This window comes from Patagioenas fasciata, chromosome 18 (assembly GCF_037038585.1).
Source record: "Patagioenas fasciata isolate bPatFas1 chromosome 18, bPatFas1.hap1, whole genome shotgun sequence".
NCBI classification, from domain to species: Eukaryota; Metazoa; Chordata; class Aves; order Columbiformes; family Columbidae; genus Patagioenas; species Patagioenas fasciata.
In genome coordinates, this window is record NC_092537.1 from 6990195 (window position 1) to 7007191 (window position 16997).

The 16997-nt window shown below is 50.2% G+C and overlaps 1 protein-coding gene across 3 annotated transcripts in view; it reads left to right on the top strand.

Moving 5' to 3' along the window:
• The window catches only part of SEPTIN9 (septin 9), a 121614-nt gene that overhangs the window by 24231 nt on the left and 80386 nt on the right, over window positions 1-16997 (top strand). The window contains exon 1 of one of the 3 annotated variants that reach the window (XM_065852262.2): window positions 10855-10965. The exons of 1 other annotated variant lie outside the window; for it this stretch is intronic. In XM_065852262.2, the coding sequence (XP_065708334.1) occupies window positions 10944-10965 (22 nt within the window). In that variant the 5' untranslated portion in view covers window positions 10855-10943. Of the gene's footprint in view, window positions 1-10854; window positions 10966-11282; window positions 11393-16997 lie in introns of those variants that run through there. One more of the 3 variants, XM_065852259.2, reaches the window with a different exon arrangement.

A 16997-nucleotide genomic window follows, 5' to 3' on the forward strand; every position in this document is an offset into this window, starting at 1 on the left:
AAAATGCTCTGAGTGATAGTTTAGTATGAAGTTGCAGTGTTGGTCTGGGTGCTAAAGCTTAGTGGCAATGATTGTGCAGTCCAGAACTGAGCTGCATTTGAAAGCTGACGCTTCAGAACTTGGCCACCAGCGCAGGAGTTGGTAGTTTTGAACTGAAGTGCGTGTTTATTTTCTGCATGTGCAAAAACAAGATTGCAGTCTCAGCCCTGGCACCGCATGTTTACATATATAGATGTCTGAGGACAGAAAGGGGAATTGGTACAGCTCCAAAGGTAACTGGAGTGCGGAGAATCTAAATTGAAAGACACAGCACATTTGTTCAAATTTGTTTTCTTTAGACTCTAATTATATACTTTTCAACTTTTCTGGTGAGAGACCTTTTAAATTTTAATATTTTTTTTCAAGTTAAAATCAAATGAGTAGCTCAGTGCTCCAGTTTACATTGCAGTAAATATTTATGATTCCATATAACTGCAGCTCAATTTCCCCTTGTTTCAAGTCCAGATTTTCCCCTCTGCACATCTGGCCTTGCATCCCGAAGCTTTTAATCCTGTAAAAGATAAATTGGGGTTGGGATGATTGAGCAGTGATTGTAAATGAAGCATCAGAGAAGGGAGTTGCTTTGGGCTCTTTGACCCCTGAAACAAAGACAAGGATAACATGCAGTTCCACAGCCACCAGCTCTTGGGGTCTAGGGAGCCACAGTCATCTACACACCGTGTATTGCCTGGGGCATGCAAGGACAGCGGGAACCTGGAGTTCTGACCTTGTTCTGTGACTCCTCTCAGCTTTACTTGTCCCTTTGAAAGTGGTTGTGTGACATTAGCATCCAGAATTGCTGAGTGAGCAGCGATTCTCTGGGGTTTTGGAGCCTCGGTTTGTTTTGTACAGGCACTGTCCCAGGTCAGCCAGCGAGGTGGGACTTGTCTGGGCTGGTCAATGGAGAGAGCTGGAGGTTATCAGAGGGTCTGAGAGCATTTTAGGATGGGAAGAATAAGCTGCTTGGAGGAACCCATATTCCCATAGGATTGGAGGGGGACTATAATTTCTTCAGGTAGGTATGTTTAGGGATATCTGAATCCTGTGTCTCAGTTTGGTTTTATTTGGCTGCAAAATTGGGCTTAATATCACACCATACCTGAGGAATGCCCTGGGAAGGGGGAGATGTCAGTTCATGACAGTGTTGAAGCATCTCACAGTTGTAACAGGGCTCTGGTTATACAAAGAAATGCCACACTTATTGGTATGGAAGCTCTTTCTGATGTCCAGCACCTTGAAGATGTGGAGTTAAACCTAAAACAGGGCCCATTCAGTGGAAGATGCATGGAGCTGGTCTCCTGGCTCCTTCTTTCTATGGCATTAATAGTCGTATTAGTCCAGCTTAGGACTGCCCCTCAGTGTGACCAGAACCACCATCCTGGGGTACATCCTGATAAATGAGAGCTGGGAGGACCTCAGCTCAAGGGCTTGGAAGGACAAAGATGATGTCTGGGGCTTGGCACTGTCCCCCTTCAATTAGAACATGGGATCCTGCCCATAAGGTTGAGTTTTATGAGTGGTTTGGAGGCTCTGTTCAATGTGCAATTAGACATGGGCAGAGAAAGAGGAGGGGAGTGGGAAGAAGCCCTTTATAAAAGGTTCCATCGAAGTTCAGAATTGTGGCCCCTAAAATGCCACCGTTGCCTGATGTGGGTAGCTTAGGGCAATATTTTTGCAGAGTTAAGAACGATGTGTCAGGGAAGTTACTCCCACTTCATTTTCCTCTAACTGTACCTGGTGAATTTGAAACACAGAAATGTGCTGACATTTGCCATCTGGAGCAGTGATGTGTTCCCAAGTTGGCCAGAAAACAGCCCCAGAGCAGTTGGAGTGGAAGAAATCAGTGTCGTATTCCTCTCGGGCAGCCAGCTGTGCTCTGTACTTTGATTTGTTTCCAGCCTACAACTCACTTTTTGCTAAGAGGAAGGAACTTCCCTGGCGGGGGTAATGCGGGAAGGTCCGGAAAAAGGTAGAGTTTACTGATTTACTTAAACAGCATGTTTTTCTGTGTAGGTGAATGCAGGGAAGGAGGATGCCTTGCAGTTGTGTTGCAGCAGAACTGCTCCTGCACTGGTGCTGTTTGTGAATCAGGTGCTTTGTTCATGAGAAGGTCCCAAAGGGGTGGGAGGGGAGCAGGTGCCTCAGCTTTCCTGTTTCAGCCTTTGTTTGGCTGCCTGGAGCTGGCCTGAGCACAGCAGGGGCAGGCACAGCTTTTCCATCCAAAAATGACAGGGCACTTGTGGCCCTGCTTCTGCATCATCAGCAGTTGGCCAAGGATCAACCACAACTTGTCTTGGTGTTTTTTGGAAGCATAAAGCATAATTTAACAAGGCACAAAGCTCATTGCCAGCTATCTGGGTTGCTTTGGAAAGGGGCACTCACTGATGTCATGAAGCCTTCGTCAGGGCAGTTTGTCTCACAGTGTCTAAGTATTTCTCTTGGGTGTGAAGTTGGGTGAGTCTCATGCCTGACTGCTTGTTGTTTGTGCCAGCTTGAGTCCTTTGTTCACCCTTCAGGTTTACAGTGGTAGACAGAGTGGCCAGTAGCCACAGGAGGTGGACAAGCGTGGGCAGGAGTTGCAGGATGAGTGAGGTGGGTCAAGTGTGCGGGTTGTGGTGTGAGCCTGGGAGCTTTTGCTTGAGGAACAAGCTCTAGGACCCTGTGACCATGGTGGCACTGTGCTGTCACCCTGTTCAGGGTACCTGGAGGTTTCTGAAGAAGCTGGTAGCTGAGGTTAATGAAAGTGGAGAGGAGATGGTCTAACTTCAAAACTTCAACAGGATGTGCTCAGATAGTTCTTGTTTTGTTTTTCTTTTTCCTGCTTAAGCCTTGTGTTTTCCTGTTAATAGTTATTGATGTTTGCATTTCATGATTGAAGGAAATAGAGCAACAGAGAAGCTGAAACCTGTGCCTTTTTCATTGCTTGTGGATCTGGGGAACCTTCCCCGTGGGCACTGAGATGGAAGGATATGTGGCTGGGTGGGTGCAGGAGCTGAACACACAGAGCTGTGGGCATAGCTTTAATTGGCATCATTGTGTCAATGGCATTTCAGCAGGGTTCACTAATTTAGGATGCTTCAAATTCACCCAGTGAGTTAAAGGTAGATATGGCAACAGGTCTTGCTCTTCTCTTAATTTAATACCTTGCCCTGGGGACCATCTTCTCTCCTGATGGCTGGAGTCCATAAGAAAACAACTTTAGAACTTGGTTTCTGTGAGGTTGCAGGTTAACCAGAATAGTGGAAATAAATGAAAGATGTCAAAAGCCAGGGGCTCCCTAGTCAAGCGTACGTGATTACTGTTACGTAAGCTAATTCAGAGTGCTATAAAAACCATTAGGTTTTTGAGCTTTGTTTTTTCCCCAGGGAAGTGCTGCCAGAACTGTCACATCTCCTGCAGCTCAGACATGGGTACCCTCACTACACAGCATCGCCCTCTGCTTGTAATTGTGGTGGCTGAGCAAACTGAGTTTGGGAACCCCTCCTGTAGACCTTGCTCCACACCTTCAGATTAATCTAACCTTTACTGCATCCTTTTTCGGTTTCCCATTGCCATACTGGGATCCAGGCTGCGAGTGCGGCACTTCGGGTCCAGCTGGAAGCCATGGGACGCACAACATCTCTTTGCAGTATGATGGTTTTTAGCATAACTCTGCTTTTTCACCTTAACGGAGCAGCAGAGGGGTTAACTGTAGACTTGTGGCTGCAGCCTCATCGCTTTGGATGTGTCCTTAGATGAGGTCATATGAATTTCTTTGGGCAGCCTCTATTCCCCTTTGTTCTAAGCACCACACTGGTCACCCCAGCTGTGTGGATCTCCATGCCAAAGACCATCCCTGTGCATGGCTCACTCTCCTCGGGCTCCCTAGTGACAAGCCCTTGTTTGATGTGTGTCCCCTTGGTCTTTCTCATTATGAGAGTGAAGTAGCAAAGGGTGAAGCTTGGTCACCAACCAGCCTGGAGAGTTCCTCCTGCAGCAGTGCAGCTCTGCAGGAATTCCCAACTCCAGGCACCGAGAAGTTAAAGCGAAAAGGCTGCTGTTGGTTCAGGTGCTCTGTTTCCTGCACGGACACATGAGGATGGCGCTTGTGTAATGCGGACACGTGGACTCCGAGCTGCCTGGGGGAGTCCTGTGGGCTCCCACGTGCTTCAAGCAGAGACGTGAATTACTTACAGTGAATGAGGGAGCGTGGGTGCTTGTGTGCGCAGCTAAGAAATTAAGGAATAGTGATATGTGCCGCGGGCATGTTCAGTATTGAGGCAGTGGGCTGAGCATTGCCTTGTTATCCTGTTCCCTTACAATACCCATGATTCATCTCCAGTCTATTATATATCATCTCTTTTAGTCTCCAGAGGCCTCTGCAGGTAAGTAGGTAGATCTGGTACTTTTTTGTACAGCACCTAGCACTATTGCCTCTGGTGTGAGTAAACTAGAGATCGTGAAATATAGATCAGTAGTTCAGAGATGACTGGGGATTTAATGCTCTGTAATTCTTGAAGACTTTAGCCACTGACTGTGTTAAGATAATTGTTTTCCTTGCTGGGGTGTGATATGGGTTTCTTGATGAGTGCTGATGAGCTCCACAGGGTGGCCCTGAAGAAAGGGGTTGTAGAAGTGCAGAGTGCAGCTCCTCCCAGACAGGGACAGTAATCCTTGAGGTTATTCATTGCTTTGGGACCAGGTGTTTCTGAGTAAACTTATTTTGAGAGAACCTCAAACAGCTGCAGCAGAGAGGAGGTGGGACAGCAGGGGAGGGAAAGGGCAGTGGAATAGGATTTTGTCATTGTGAAGGATAGAGGAAAAAAACCCAAACCAAAACAAACCCAGTCCTCTAGAGGAGAGCACCGTGCCTTATGCAAGAGAAATACATTTGTTATCACCTCTGCCAGCCCCAGCCTGTGTCCTGTGAGGGACATGGTGGTGCTGGGATGGATGTGGCTGACCCACAGTGTAGGAACTGATGGAGCAGGTGGGGAGGAGCCATCCTGGGGCTGGTGGGAGTGACAGGACGTGTCCAGCCAAGGTGCCAATGAGCACTGGGAGAATGGGACAGTATGGAGGAGTGTGTGTGTGGGGAGTGTCTGGCACCTGTCCCCTTAGGAACAGGGGACAAACAACCCGGAGGAGGGCAGGTGTGTCTTGACCTGGTCCGTACGTGCCAGCTCTTGCAGTGCTGGTTACCTAAGCAGCTGCGTGTGGTCGCATTTCCCTTGGTTGAATATATGTCTCTCTGTGGTGTTTATTTTCTTTGTCTTTTTGTTGCTGAAATGTCAGTTTGCAAATTGCCCTTGGGCATGTTGGCAAACCAGCTGGTGGCTGCACAGCTTTCCCTTTTCCCCTCCAAGTCTGGTGTCCCTCATCACATGGGCAGAGGCGAATTCCCCAGCCCTGGCTGCCCACCGCAGGCATCCTCTGAGCCTCCGGCGCATCCGGCGCTGGCCAGTGCTTACCAAAACCCCTAATTGTACCTTCGGCAGAGAGCACCGCTTTCCTACTTGCTATATTTATCTTATGTCTAGAACTGCAGAAGAGATGGGAGTGCAGCCTTTCATGCTCTTTGCAGAGATGACTTGTTTGTAATGCAGCTCTGCAGTTGGGTTGGTGGATAAAGCACTGTAGATGTGCAGGGCTGACCTGCAAAGTGTGTAGTCTTTCTGCAGAGATTTTGGTAGCTATGAAAGCAATGAGCAAAGTCCATGGAAAGCAGCAGTAGCAAGAGGCATTCTTGACTGACTCAATGGAGCAGTCCCTCTTTGGTTTTATTTTTTTGTAGTTTAATTTCCGGTCCAAAGCATGTTATGATGTTCAGAGAAGTGTCTGGACCTGGATGATTCTGCTGCTAAATGAAAATAGTGTCTGCTGCCCTATTTTTTCTCCTTCAGTGGATCAGCCCTTCTTGAGCAGTGGGGACTTAAGGCAAGGAAAGACCACGGTGGTGTCCTCTGGCTGCATCGCGCCAAGGTAACATCTCTGTGTTGTGAAATCTGTGCAGAACCCATTGCCTGTGATTGCCCCACAGACAGCAATATTTTGAAAATCCCTGTGTTTAGGAGACAAGAAGGTGCAGAACAAATGGCAAATGTTCAAAAGAAGAGAAAATACAGCAATACCATCGGAAATCTGCTTTCTCCCAGCAACTACTGGGTGGAGAATGACCACAGACCTGTTTTAGGGACTCAAGAAGTGAGTTGGAGAAGACCATGTTGAGAGGGCAAGACTGATGGAAGGGAGGACTCTGGGAGGGAGAACTTAAGTGGATGATTGCGGAAGAGTTAACATTTATCTGAGATTCCTCATGCTCTCCTGGGACCTTGAGCATCCAGTCCTGCCTCACCTTTTGCTCTGCACTGCCAGCTGCTATTAATACTTCAGCACATGAGTGCTAAAGCACAAGCAGAAAGCCCAGGGAGGATATGCAAGGGATTTCTGGTAGTTTGAGGCTTTCAAGCAGAGAGATTGAGAGCCAGCATGGAGGAGAGCTCTAACAGGGGCTCTCCTTAAAGATACATCCATCCACAGGATGGGACAGGACAGAGAGAGACTTGTGTAGGCATCATCTCAAGAGGCTGCGTGGGCTTGGGGCAGGAGGGGAGATGTGCTGCTGGTTCAGCAATCCCCTGCTGCAACTCACTGCTTCTGGGTGGCAAGGACCTCAGTGTCCTGGGCATGGTCTTTGATTTGGGAAAAGTAGTAACTTAGGAGGATCCGTGTTCCCCTGCATTGAACAAACACAGGTTTTCATAAGAAATAACCATGGAGGGACAAAATAGTGCTTGGCAGCAAGTGTGGAGCAGCCAAGAGCTGCGGTCCAGGGCAGGGCAGGTTTGTGTCTGCCCAGCTGGGAGATGGGGAAGGAGGAGTGGGGAGGCAAATTAAAAATAACTGGCAAAGAACAGGGCAGCAGCATTCAGAGGATAGATACCTCGCTTGGAAAGAGGGACATCTCCTGGTTTGTTTTTTTTAATGAAGAGGAGAGTTTCAGCCAGTGTTTTTCTTTCCCATCCTCAAGGCTCATGTAAATGAAAGGTTTTTAGAGCAAACAGTGGAGACTCAGATTCTGTCATCTGCTGGCTGGGTCCAGCGTGGGGGTAAATGGCATAGCGGGAATATAATGGAGTAACACTTGATTCCCCTGTTTGAGTTCGGACCTGCATTTCCTCATGTGAAAATGTTTTACTGAACATAGTTTGATTTAAGTATGCTCTGCTCCACCACACTGTCCTCCCCCTCTGTATCCTCCTCCCAGCTCACCAGTGCTGCAGATTGCTGAGCTTGTGAAAGAACCAGTTGAATTCCCATTTTTCCTGCCTCTCCAGGCCCTGAGGTCTTTGCCTGCTCTGGCTGCTTCCCGACGCCTTCGTCAGTGCAGTTTGAACCTGTGATCCCTGCAGGGACTTGCAGTGTTCTTCCTTTCCAGCTCACTCAGCAGCAGGGCTGGGGTTAGAAGGTGATACCCGGCTGGTTTGCTAACAGCCTGGTAGAAGTGGCTGGCCATGGCTGTGGGAAGCAGGTAGGAAAGAAAATAACACTTCTGCTGGATGAAATGCCCCAGGAATGTAATCACAGCATAAATGTAGAGAGGCAGACAAGGAGTTGCAAATAGGATCTACCTGAATATCTGCAGGTATCTGCTGGTGAGAGTGTCAATAGTCCTAAATCCCCTCCTGACTGCACGCCGATATCCTGAGCTCTGTGGTGGCGTGTCCATGGTCAAGGTGAGCTTCACAGCTTTCCTGCCTATCTACATGTTCATGCACAGCAAGCAGTTTATTACTTAGCAAAGAGCTCGAGTGCTGCTGGGCTGGCCTAGGAAAGGTGTGAGAGAGAGAAAATTCAAACCGAGCCTGGAGCAGGGTTTGGTTTACTTTCTTTCTTGTGATTTCCTTCCTTGCTTTCTCTGCACCTGGCAGCATTTCCTGCTGGCTCCTGCTCCTGCTAATGTTTGAACCTATGAGGTGGGGCGAGGGAAAGCGTGTGCACCCCTGTGCCAGCCTCGGCAAGCATGGGGCGGCAGCGGAGAAAGGCTGTTCTTTTGTTTCAGGTTCTTGTTTGCAAATGGTCACTGGGTTTATTTTTATGGTAGATGATGGTGGTTTCCTAGAAGTTTTTTTCCTCTTCCCCTTCCCCATGGCTCCATCAAAATGCAGCCCTGGGGGTTCTTGAACCCTGTGAAAACCGCCCCAGCCAGGAGAAGAGTCTTCACTGTCCCCTTCCCAAACCCTGTATGTGCTTGCAACCTTTTTAACAACAGTATTAGAAAATGCAATATATTTTTCTTTATATAGACTGTACAATGCACAAACCACCAAATTCCTGTTTAAACAGGCATGTGGTGAGCTGCTCAAAAACTGAAGAGAATGAGGGACCCCCAGCCCTCTAACACACAAGTTGCTGGAACTGCATCTTCAAAGGGAGCAAACACCAACACTGGCATCGTGGGCACAGCGTGGCTGAGCACCCACCTCAAACAGACACCCCAAAGCTGCTGCTACCTGTGGCGGTGGCAGGAGCCCTTTGTGAGCACTGCTTTAAACAGACACATAATTGGACCTTAAAAGTGAATCCATTAACATTTACTTGAGGTCTTGGAGTCTGAATGAGGGCACCTGCCTGAAGGTTTTATGAATTTAAAGCCCCATTGTGTTGTTCATTTGGGTTCATTTTCCCAAGTGCCTCATGGTGATCTGCCCCATGAGAAATTATTCCCTTTGTTTTTGTTCCTCCTGATCACCTGCATCTTGAATCGGTTAAAGTCTACAAATGTGTGTGCTGCCCCCATCCCTTTTTCCTTTCCATTTACCTTCTTCCTTTTTGATACTTCCCCTGAGCTTTTTCCCTTCCTCTCCAGCATAAGGAGTTCAGCAATAAAAGCTGCTCGATGGAGGCAGCAGACTGGATTTTGTGCTGCATGGGGCTGTGCAGCTCCCTTGGGTTCTTGCTTTGTGTTTGGCACCTTTCTAGATCTCGGGCAGGAAACATGGTTCTGGTCTGTGCCTGGGAAAACATTGCTTATTGTCCTCTCTCTAGCGCCTTAGGCACTGGCAGCAGGAACATACAAAGCTTTAACAGCAAAGAACAAAAATTTGGGAAGGAATGTAAATCTCCCTGCCCAGGGAATAACCATCTGGGGATTAAAGAGAAATTTCCCCAGTGGATGTACCTTCCTGCAGCTGCCTCCCACCAGCTCTGCCCCATCTCCTGTGCCACGGGGGTGCTGGCCTGAGCCTGCTGCTTGGTGTTGGCCATGTTACTGCCTCTGGTTTGGTGACAGTGACCCTCCATCAGCTGCTGTGTGATGAAGCACACACATTTGATAGGATTTTTCATATTGAAAAACAATTCAAGGTAGCTCCAGGCTGTCCAAAGGTCCCAGGAGTGCCTGGAGCCTTTCTTTGGAGGTTTGTTTATCCAACCAGGAAACAATTTGTCTTTCTGCCCTTGCTGTGGGGTGAAGTGCCAAGCTCTGTCACAGCTATCACGCTTGTGATTTTTTCCACGTGAACTGTGAGCTTTTTGCAGCAAAAAGTTTCACGTGTACCATGCTGAGCACACGAGGGTCCTGCCAGGACACCTGGCCTGTGGCAGCAGCTGTGACATCCCTGCTGGCATCTGCTGTCCCTGCCTCTGGGCTGCGGGAGGGGTGACTTGTTTGCCGGCTCTGGGGATGGAAGCTGTGTCCTCACATCTGGCTGGGTGACTCAGGCTCTGCACTATCAATAGGAATTGGCAGCGGATGACACGGGAGGGGTGTGTGGGGTGGTTTGGGCAGCGCTGTGCCCACAGGCAGCGCGAGCGTCGTCTCAGAGGTGCCAACGTGACGTCCCCGCTGCCTGCCCGGGCTCCCGGCCAAGTGGAAGCTTCTGAAGGATCAGCCCATCGCTGCAGCCGTGCATCCCTCCATCCCAGCCGCAAGAGGAGGATCGGGCGACAAGCTCTGCTCCCTCTGCATCCCTGTGCCCTGCCTGGGCATCTCAGGGAAGGAAAACCACTCTCAAATTTTGCCTTATCTCCGCTGTGGGACTGAGGAGAACATCGAGGACTTTTGCCCACGTAGAGACTTTTGGGCTGGCTGCAGAAATCCTCCCCCTGTTGCCGTTTTGCGGAGGGGCTCGGTGCCAGGGCCGGCGGTGAAGCTCTGCGGCAGGATGCACAGGGCGAGTCAACACGTGCGGCGCTGGGGTCCTGCCTGGTAGCAGCAGCAGCCCGTGATGCTGTGCTGGGAATGAAGTCAGCCTTCATCAGCCAAATAGTTTATGCATGAATCGGAACTTCAGACCTGGCAGGGTGGGGGAACGTGCAAGGATCCGTGTGCTTTTCAAATGCTGGAGCCAAGGAAGGAGGAGGGGACAGAGGAAATAGCAGGAAAAATAAGACTGGGGAAACGGGGAGCGATTTGAGAAGCTGGATGAGTTGTTCGCTCTGTTATTGCAAGGAGCCAAGTTCCTTAAACATCTCCTGGTGGATATTAAGAGGGAGCTGTGGAGGCTGGAGCGTTCCCCTGGACACTCGCATGCTGTAGCTTTAAGACTGTCTTCCATAGGACTCGGGATTTCCAGTTTTCCTGCTCCTGGTGGAGTATTTCAGGGAGTTACAGGATTTTTTGGGTCATGCACCCCCTTTTTCTTTTTTCTTTCTTTCTCTTCCTATCTTACTCTTCCTTTTCATTTCAAAGAGACAAAGCTACTTCAGTTTGGAGCACAAACATATGATCAGCACATGGAAATGTGGTAATTTGGATGCATTCATGATTGCAACAGATTGAAGAAATTAGACCAGACAAAGAGCTTTTTTTGGAAGAGGAGGAGGAGGCAAGGCAAGGAGGGAGGGAGAGTGGGGGAAAGAAGGGGACGCCACCGAAAAAAGGGACGGCTGTGACACGCGAATGCTAAATATATCCCGTAGTAATGGAGAGGGACCGGATTTCAGGTAGGCTATTGATCTTTTAATATGTTGTGTTCTGTTTCTGCCCTCTTACCTTTCCAGCAGCTTCTGCACTTTAAGAAAAGAAACAACCACATTCCGGGTGGATTGCAGCTGATTCCTCTTTTTTTTTTTTTTTTTTTTTGCATTGCTTCCTTTCTGCCTTTTTTTTTTGCCTCCATCCTCCTGAGCCCTCTAGACAGAAGGTGGTTCCAGCAGAAGCTGGGGCGGGGGGTGACGGGGGGAAGCGAGGGGGGAAAAGAAACTGCTTTCTAGGTCTGGATTTCATTTGAGTCTGTCTCTCCCCCCCGGCTCCCATGTGCCGCACGGTGCGGGGGGATGAATGCTGAGCCTGTTAGCTCAGAGCTGCGAGCCGGGAAGAGGGAGGAAAAGAGCCGAGCTCTTGGCATGGAGACGCGTTTCTGCTCTGAAGGTTGGCTCCTGAGTTTGTGTGTGTGTTGTGGTTGAGCTTTCTCTACTTGCCAAAAGTATCTTCCCCCGGTTTTTGCCCTCCCATCCTGGCTGGCAGGGCAGGAGCTGCCTGCGTGTCACGCAGCCGTTCCTTGCGCGATGCTGGAGCCGGTGGCCAGTGACCCGGCGTGGGCTTCACCTCGCTGGCCATGCGTGGGGGGCACTCGGATGGGTGGGGGAGGACAGAGGAATGAATAACTGCATTTAATTCCTCAGCTTCCCTGCAAATGCTGGCTAATGGTGCATGTCCGAGTGGTTCCAAAAGCCGCTTCTGGATATGTCGAGCTGTCGGGGAGCGATGTTGCAGCGAGCTGCTTCAGGGATGGCCGCGACAGTAACCGTTTGCTTCCAGCTGCAGGGAGAGGGGACAGGCGGCGTGGTGTCACCCAGGGGCTCACTCTCTGCATGCTTGGCCAGGGTGGAAGTGGGAAAAGCAAGGGAGAGGGGATGTCTTTGCTAAAATTGCAGAGCCGGTGTGCTGCAGCGCAAGGGGGGTGTCCCTCCTCCCACCCCGTGTGGCACCGCACAGCTCGCCCTGCTCCGGCATGGCAGCCTGGGGAGGCACGAGGCCTCTGCTCCTGGGCGTTCCCAGCCGGCTGCTGGGCATCGGCACTGGGAGGGAAACCACAGGGATGAGAGGAAACGCTCAAGCCAGGGTGGAGTGAAACTGGCCAGAGAAAGCTGCTCCTATGGCTGGTCTGTACCAGACCCACAGGGCTCCGTCCTGGGATGGGCTGAGAGCACTTGGTGCCCATGGATGAGGACTTACCTGCAGGACCATTGTCAGCTTCCTGCTGTCTCTGGAGAGCACGGACGGCACCCTCATGCCTCTGTCTTGCTTGTGCTTTCTCCTCTGGTTTGAGCCACTTCAAAGCATTCCTGAGAGCTGCTCGTAACTCCAAGCGCCGTGGGTGTTGCAGCAGCACAGGGCTGGATAGCCTCTGTCTCTACTAGGCAGGGATGTGGGGGAGAGAAGTGGGAGGTTGGGGGGGTTTGATCCTGCTGTGGTTTGACCTTTCACATCTCCCGTGACATCCTCGGCACAGTGCTGGGTTCCTATATGCCACACAGAGATGGTGGGGGCTCTGCAAAGGGTTGCTGGTGGGAAAGGGGACTCCCTAGTGATGTAATCTGAGGCTCTTTGTTCCCGAAGAGCATCGAAGGTGGGTTTCTCTCAGCCCTTTAGCTGCACATCACGTTCAGCCATGTGGAGCACAGAGCCCTTGTGGCCAGGCTCTTGTCACCTGCTCCCAAGGTGGGCAGGAGGACCCCGGGTGAGTGTCTTCATGCAAAGGTGCGAGTGCTCTTGCTGGTCTCTGGGAGCACGAGCGATGTTTGCAAATCACCGATGGCCGAGTGCATACGTGTCTCACTGACTTCTGCTGGAACTGACTTTTCTGTGGGTGGTTCAGATGTGGCTGAGCTGTGGGCAGGGATGCAGGCAGCAGGCAGGGCATGTGGGTGTGCTCAGTGGATCGGGCCAGGTGGAACTAAGCTTTAACCTAAGGGAGTTGTGCTCAGGGGCTTGGTATAGGATGCCGAATGCACCCACCTCTGCCCTCTCCCAAACAAAAGTTGGTTGTGTGCTGTGTGGGACCCAGTGCTGTGCTGACCATCTCTGCAGTGTTTCTGCTGTGAGGCTCAGGCATGAAATGTGGCATGGGGGGAGTGGATGGCAGAAGGGCTGTGCTTTCTCTGCAGACCCTGGCTTGGGGAGGACACTGCAGGCCGGAGGCCAGGCTGGATGGGGCTCTGAGCAGCCTGAGCTGGTGAAGATGTCCCTGCTCATGGCAGGGGTGGCACTGGGGGAGCTTTGAAGGTCTCTTCCAAGCCAAACTATTCTGTGATTCTACGAGCTCATGTGCCGCAGGGCTGTGGCGGTGGAGGAGAGGAGCGGAGAGCGGAGCTCAGACTGCCCTTGGCTGTCCCCGATATGGCCATGTGGACACTGGGAGAACTGGGGCTTTGGCTTTAGTGACTAACCAAAAGACTCAGTTGAAAGCAGATCTGTGCAGTCACTCTTCTGGCCCTGAACATGCTTTTAATTAATACTCTGCTATGGGTGGGAATAGCTGACTCCTGAGCGGAGTGTGGGGCTGCTGGCCGGGGTGAGGACACCCCAGAGCAGGTGGGAATTGGGCCTGGCCTCTCCTCTGAGGGCCGATTTCCCACAGCTGCTGGAGCTCCAAATGTCCCACGGGATCTCCTCTGCCCAGGGAGAGCTCAAGCTTCCTTGCGCAAAGCAGTGTCCCCGATGCAGCATCCTGTCTATGGGGATGACAAGCACCTTGTGCTCTGGGGGAGGTACTGAAGGTGTGAGGTGATGCTGGTGACTGGTTCACTGGCTGCTCTGGAGCAGAGGGTCTTCCCTGGCCTCTGAAACAAGGTACTAGTCCTGTGGGTGTTGGTATAAGAAATAATCTCATATAACCTTTTAGCGCCTTTTAATCTGGCTAAACCATCTCTCGCACATTTCCATGGGCTAATACTGCATGAGAAGCCTTAGCTCTAAATGAATTTATCTCCAAGCATCCTTCTGCAATGGTTTGGGTCTGGGGAGCTGTGCTTGGGGGCTGCTGTGTTCACATCTGCCCCTTCTCTCTGCCTTGCCAGGTTGCTTTGGTGGTAGCAGCCTGGAGATGGCTCTCCTGTCTTTCCCTAGCAGATGGCTCTTTAGACTAGTGCAGATCTTTCTACAAAGCTGTAATTGTTAATGTTTGAGGCCCCTTACCTCTTTGCAAAATTAAAACCATGGCCCGCAGCACCCCAGGCAGTGGGGGTTTGGTTACTGTGATGATGGGGTGATGTGGGGGTGCAGCTGGGGTGGGAAGGGAGGTCTGATCTCCCAGGTAAATTATTAATGTTGTCTTTTAAATTGCACTGTGAAAACTTATGCTAAGAGTTAACAAATGCTGAGTAGGTAATTGTAACACCTGACTGTGATGAGTGGCATGTGTTAGGCAGGGCCCAGCAGCTGGGAGTGCTGTAGGAGCTTGCAAGCAATTTGCTGAACTCCAGCAGGAAGGATGGATTGTTTATTAACCCATTGCTGTTCTTTCTTGATCTTTCAGACATATCTCTACTATAGATAGGTTTGTGTGTGCATATTCAGAGTTTAACATAGTTTTTTATATTGTATGCACCCAAATGATCTGAGCAGCAAGGAGGCAGCCCCTGTTTGCAGCGTGTGGCTTTCAGATTAAATACGTTAAGAATTGAGAGCATCTTCAGTGGTCCCCAGAGCCACCTGGGAAGCACCAAGTGTCTGGACCTGAGCAGGACCAACAGGGGTAGTGACCCTTTATACAAATGCCAAAGGGTTGTTGGGAGGGAAAGTTCTGCTTCTTCATTTTGTTAATAGTGGTTAATCTTTAAAATACCTGTAGCAGGGCAGGGCGTTGGGGTTGCTTCTGATCACTCTAGCTGTCTTTTCTGTCTCAGGTTTCTTGGTGTCCCTTTAATTCCTATGAAATGGCAAGCAAAAGTCTGACATATTTTTCAATAGTTTTCTCATAGCTACACACCTTTTATCAAGCATTTTTGTTTTTCCTCTGATGTGACTTGCAGCACATCGCATATGTGGGACAGCAGATCAGGCATTTACAGCCCAAGTGGTTCTACCCTCTCTTAGATCCCATTGTGTTCATCCAGCCCTGGTGCCCAGGGGCACCTTCCTGTGTGTCCTTCCTCTGGTGGCTGTTGGTCTGTCCTTAGCCCTTACCTGCTGTCAGTGTCCTGCTGCTGGTGTCCCTCTGTGGTGCTGACCCCACGGTTTGCTGTGCTGTGCCATGCCCTGTCCCTGAGGCCGTGGGCTTGTGTGCTGTGCCCTGTAAAAACCACCTGCAGCTTTTTTCGTCAGAGTTTTTTGTTTATGCATATACCCTCATCCTGGATGTTCCATGGTAACCTATTGTGACTGCAGGTTTCAGCTCATTTAGTTTTAAGTCCCTGCAGACTGTCTCCCAGGCAAGGGTTTGGGTTTTATGGGGCTGCAGACAGTTGTGTTTGCAGCACGCTCCGTGCTGCTCCCGGCTTCCAGCTCCTGCCTGGCCAGCGGCTGCATTCCCACAGTTGTCTGAGGCAGGCCAAGGTATGAAGAATTATCCATTTCCTGAGGTCTGCTCTTAAATCTGCTGGAATACAACCCCATCTCCATTGAGTACAACCCCGTTGTGGGGCACAACTTGTCTCTCACCTGACAGGTAATGCTTCTCAACATGGGTCTATTGAACTTGGCAAACTCCGGGGCAGGAGCTGCTTTGCTGCCCGCCCTCCTGCTTCATGCTTTGCTGGACGGCAGAGTGATTCCCATGCTGCTGGGGTGAGGGAGGACGTTTCTCATGCAAGTCAGGGCCCTTCCAAGGTCCAGCATACCATAATGCTGAGTTAGGAGCAAGTACGTAGTTAGGGAAGTATGTCTGGGTCAACACATGTCTTCTGTTGCCTTAATGATCTCATGAAGCACAATATCTGTGTCCTGTTGGCTTCTCCACGTGGTACTTGCAGATGTAACTAATGGACAGAATAATTTGCTAGAGAGCAGCAATGCTTCATGCTGCAAATGCTGTAGTCAAACTCAGGGCTCTGCAGCTGGACCCTGGCATTGTATGTGGGCAGTAGGGAAGGTCCTGGTGGGCCATGAGTCCCATTTTACGAGCTGTCTTATAGCTGAGAAAAAGCAATGTCTGTGGACAGTGTGCATTTTACACTGAGTTTCTTGAGCTATGCCCGCTGCTTCTTCCCAATGGCTTCTGTTCACAAGGGCAGCTTGTGAGCACCCACACTGAAAATTAGTTTCCCCATTATCATCTCTGAGTAGGATACAACACCTTTCTGCTTCTCCTCTAGCACTTCAGGCTGCTGCTGTTGTGTTTTCATCCTGTGCTGGGACCCGGGTACTGCATCCTTGGTGCAGGAATATCGTGAGCCCTTGGTGCTGGATGGAGCTGCTGTTTGAGCAGCAGATGAGGTGAAATAGCCCTTCAGTGGAACATTTAACAAAATGATGGGATACTGATGCCAAGAGTGTTATTAGAGAATTTTAAACAGCTCTGTTTTGTGGCTTGAGGGGAAAATGGGTGTGATTTTATAGGTGAATAAAACACATTAGTTTTACAAGCGATAATCACACAATAAACCTGTAAGAGTTGTTTTTTCATAGAAGAGCCCAGGTTGGAAGGGACCTCAAAAGATCACCTGATCCAGCCTTTTGTGGGGAAGGGAGCCTAGGTGATATCTTATCTAGCACTGTGTCCAATCCCATCTCGAAAACTTCCAATGATGGGGACTCTACTATGGCCCTGTGGAGGTTGTTTCAGTGATTGATTGTTCTCAGGGTAAAAAACCCTGCTGCCTGGCCTGGTGGGGATCCTGGCTTGGGGGTGGTGTAGTTGGGAGCTTGTCCCAAACCATGGTGGTCCTTTCTTCTTCCCAAGAATGTTTCGTGTGAACTGCTATGTTGCTTTGACAGTGCTGTGGGGACCCCACCTCCAGTCAGAGTTTTTGGGTGATGATTGAGTGTACCTGGAGACAAGGTCTTGGTGACTTATGGAGGGAATTGCCTGGAG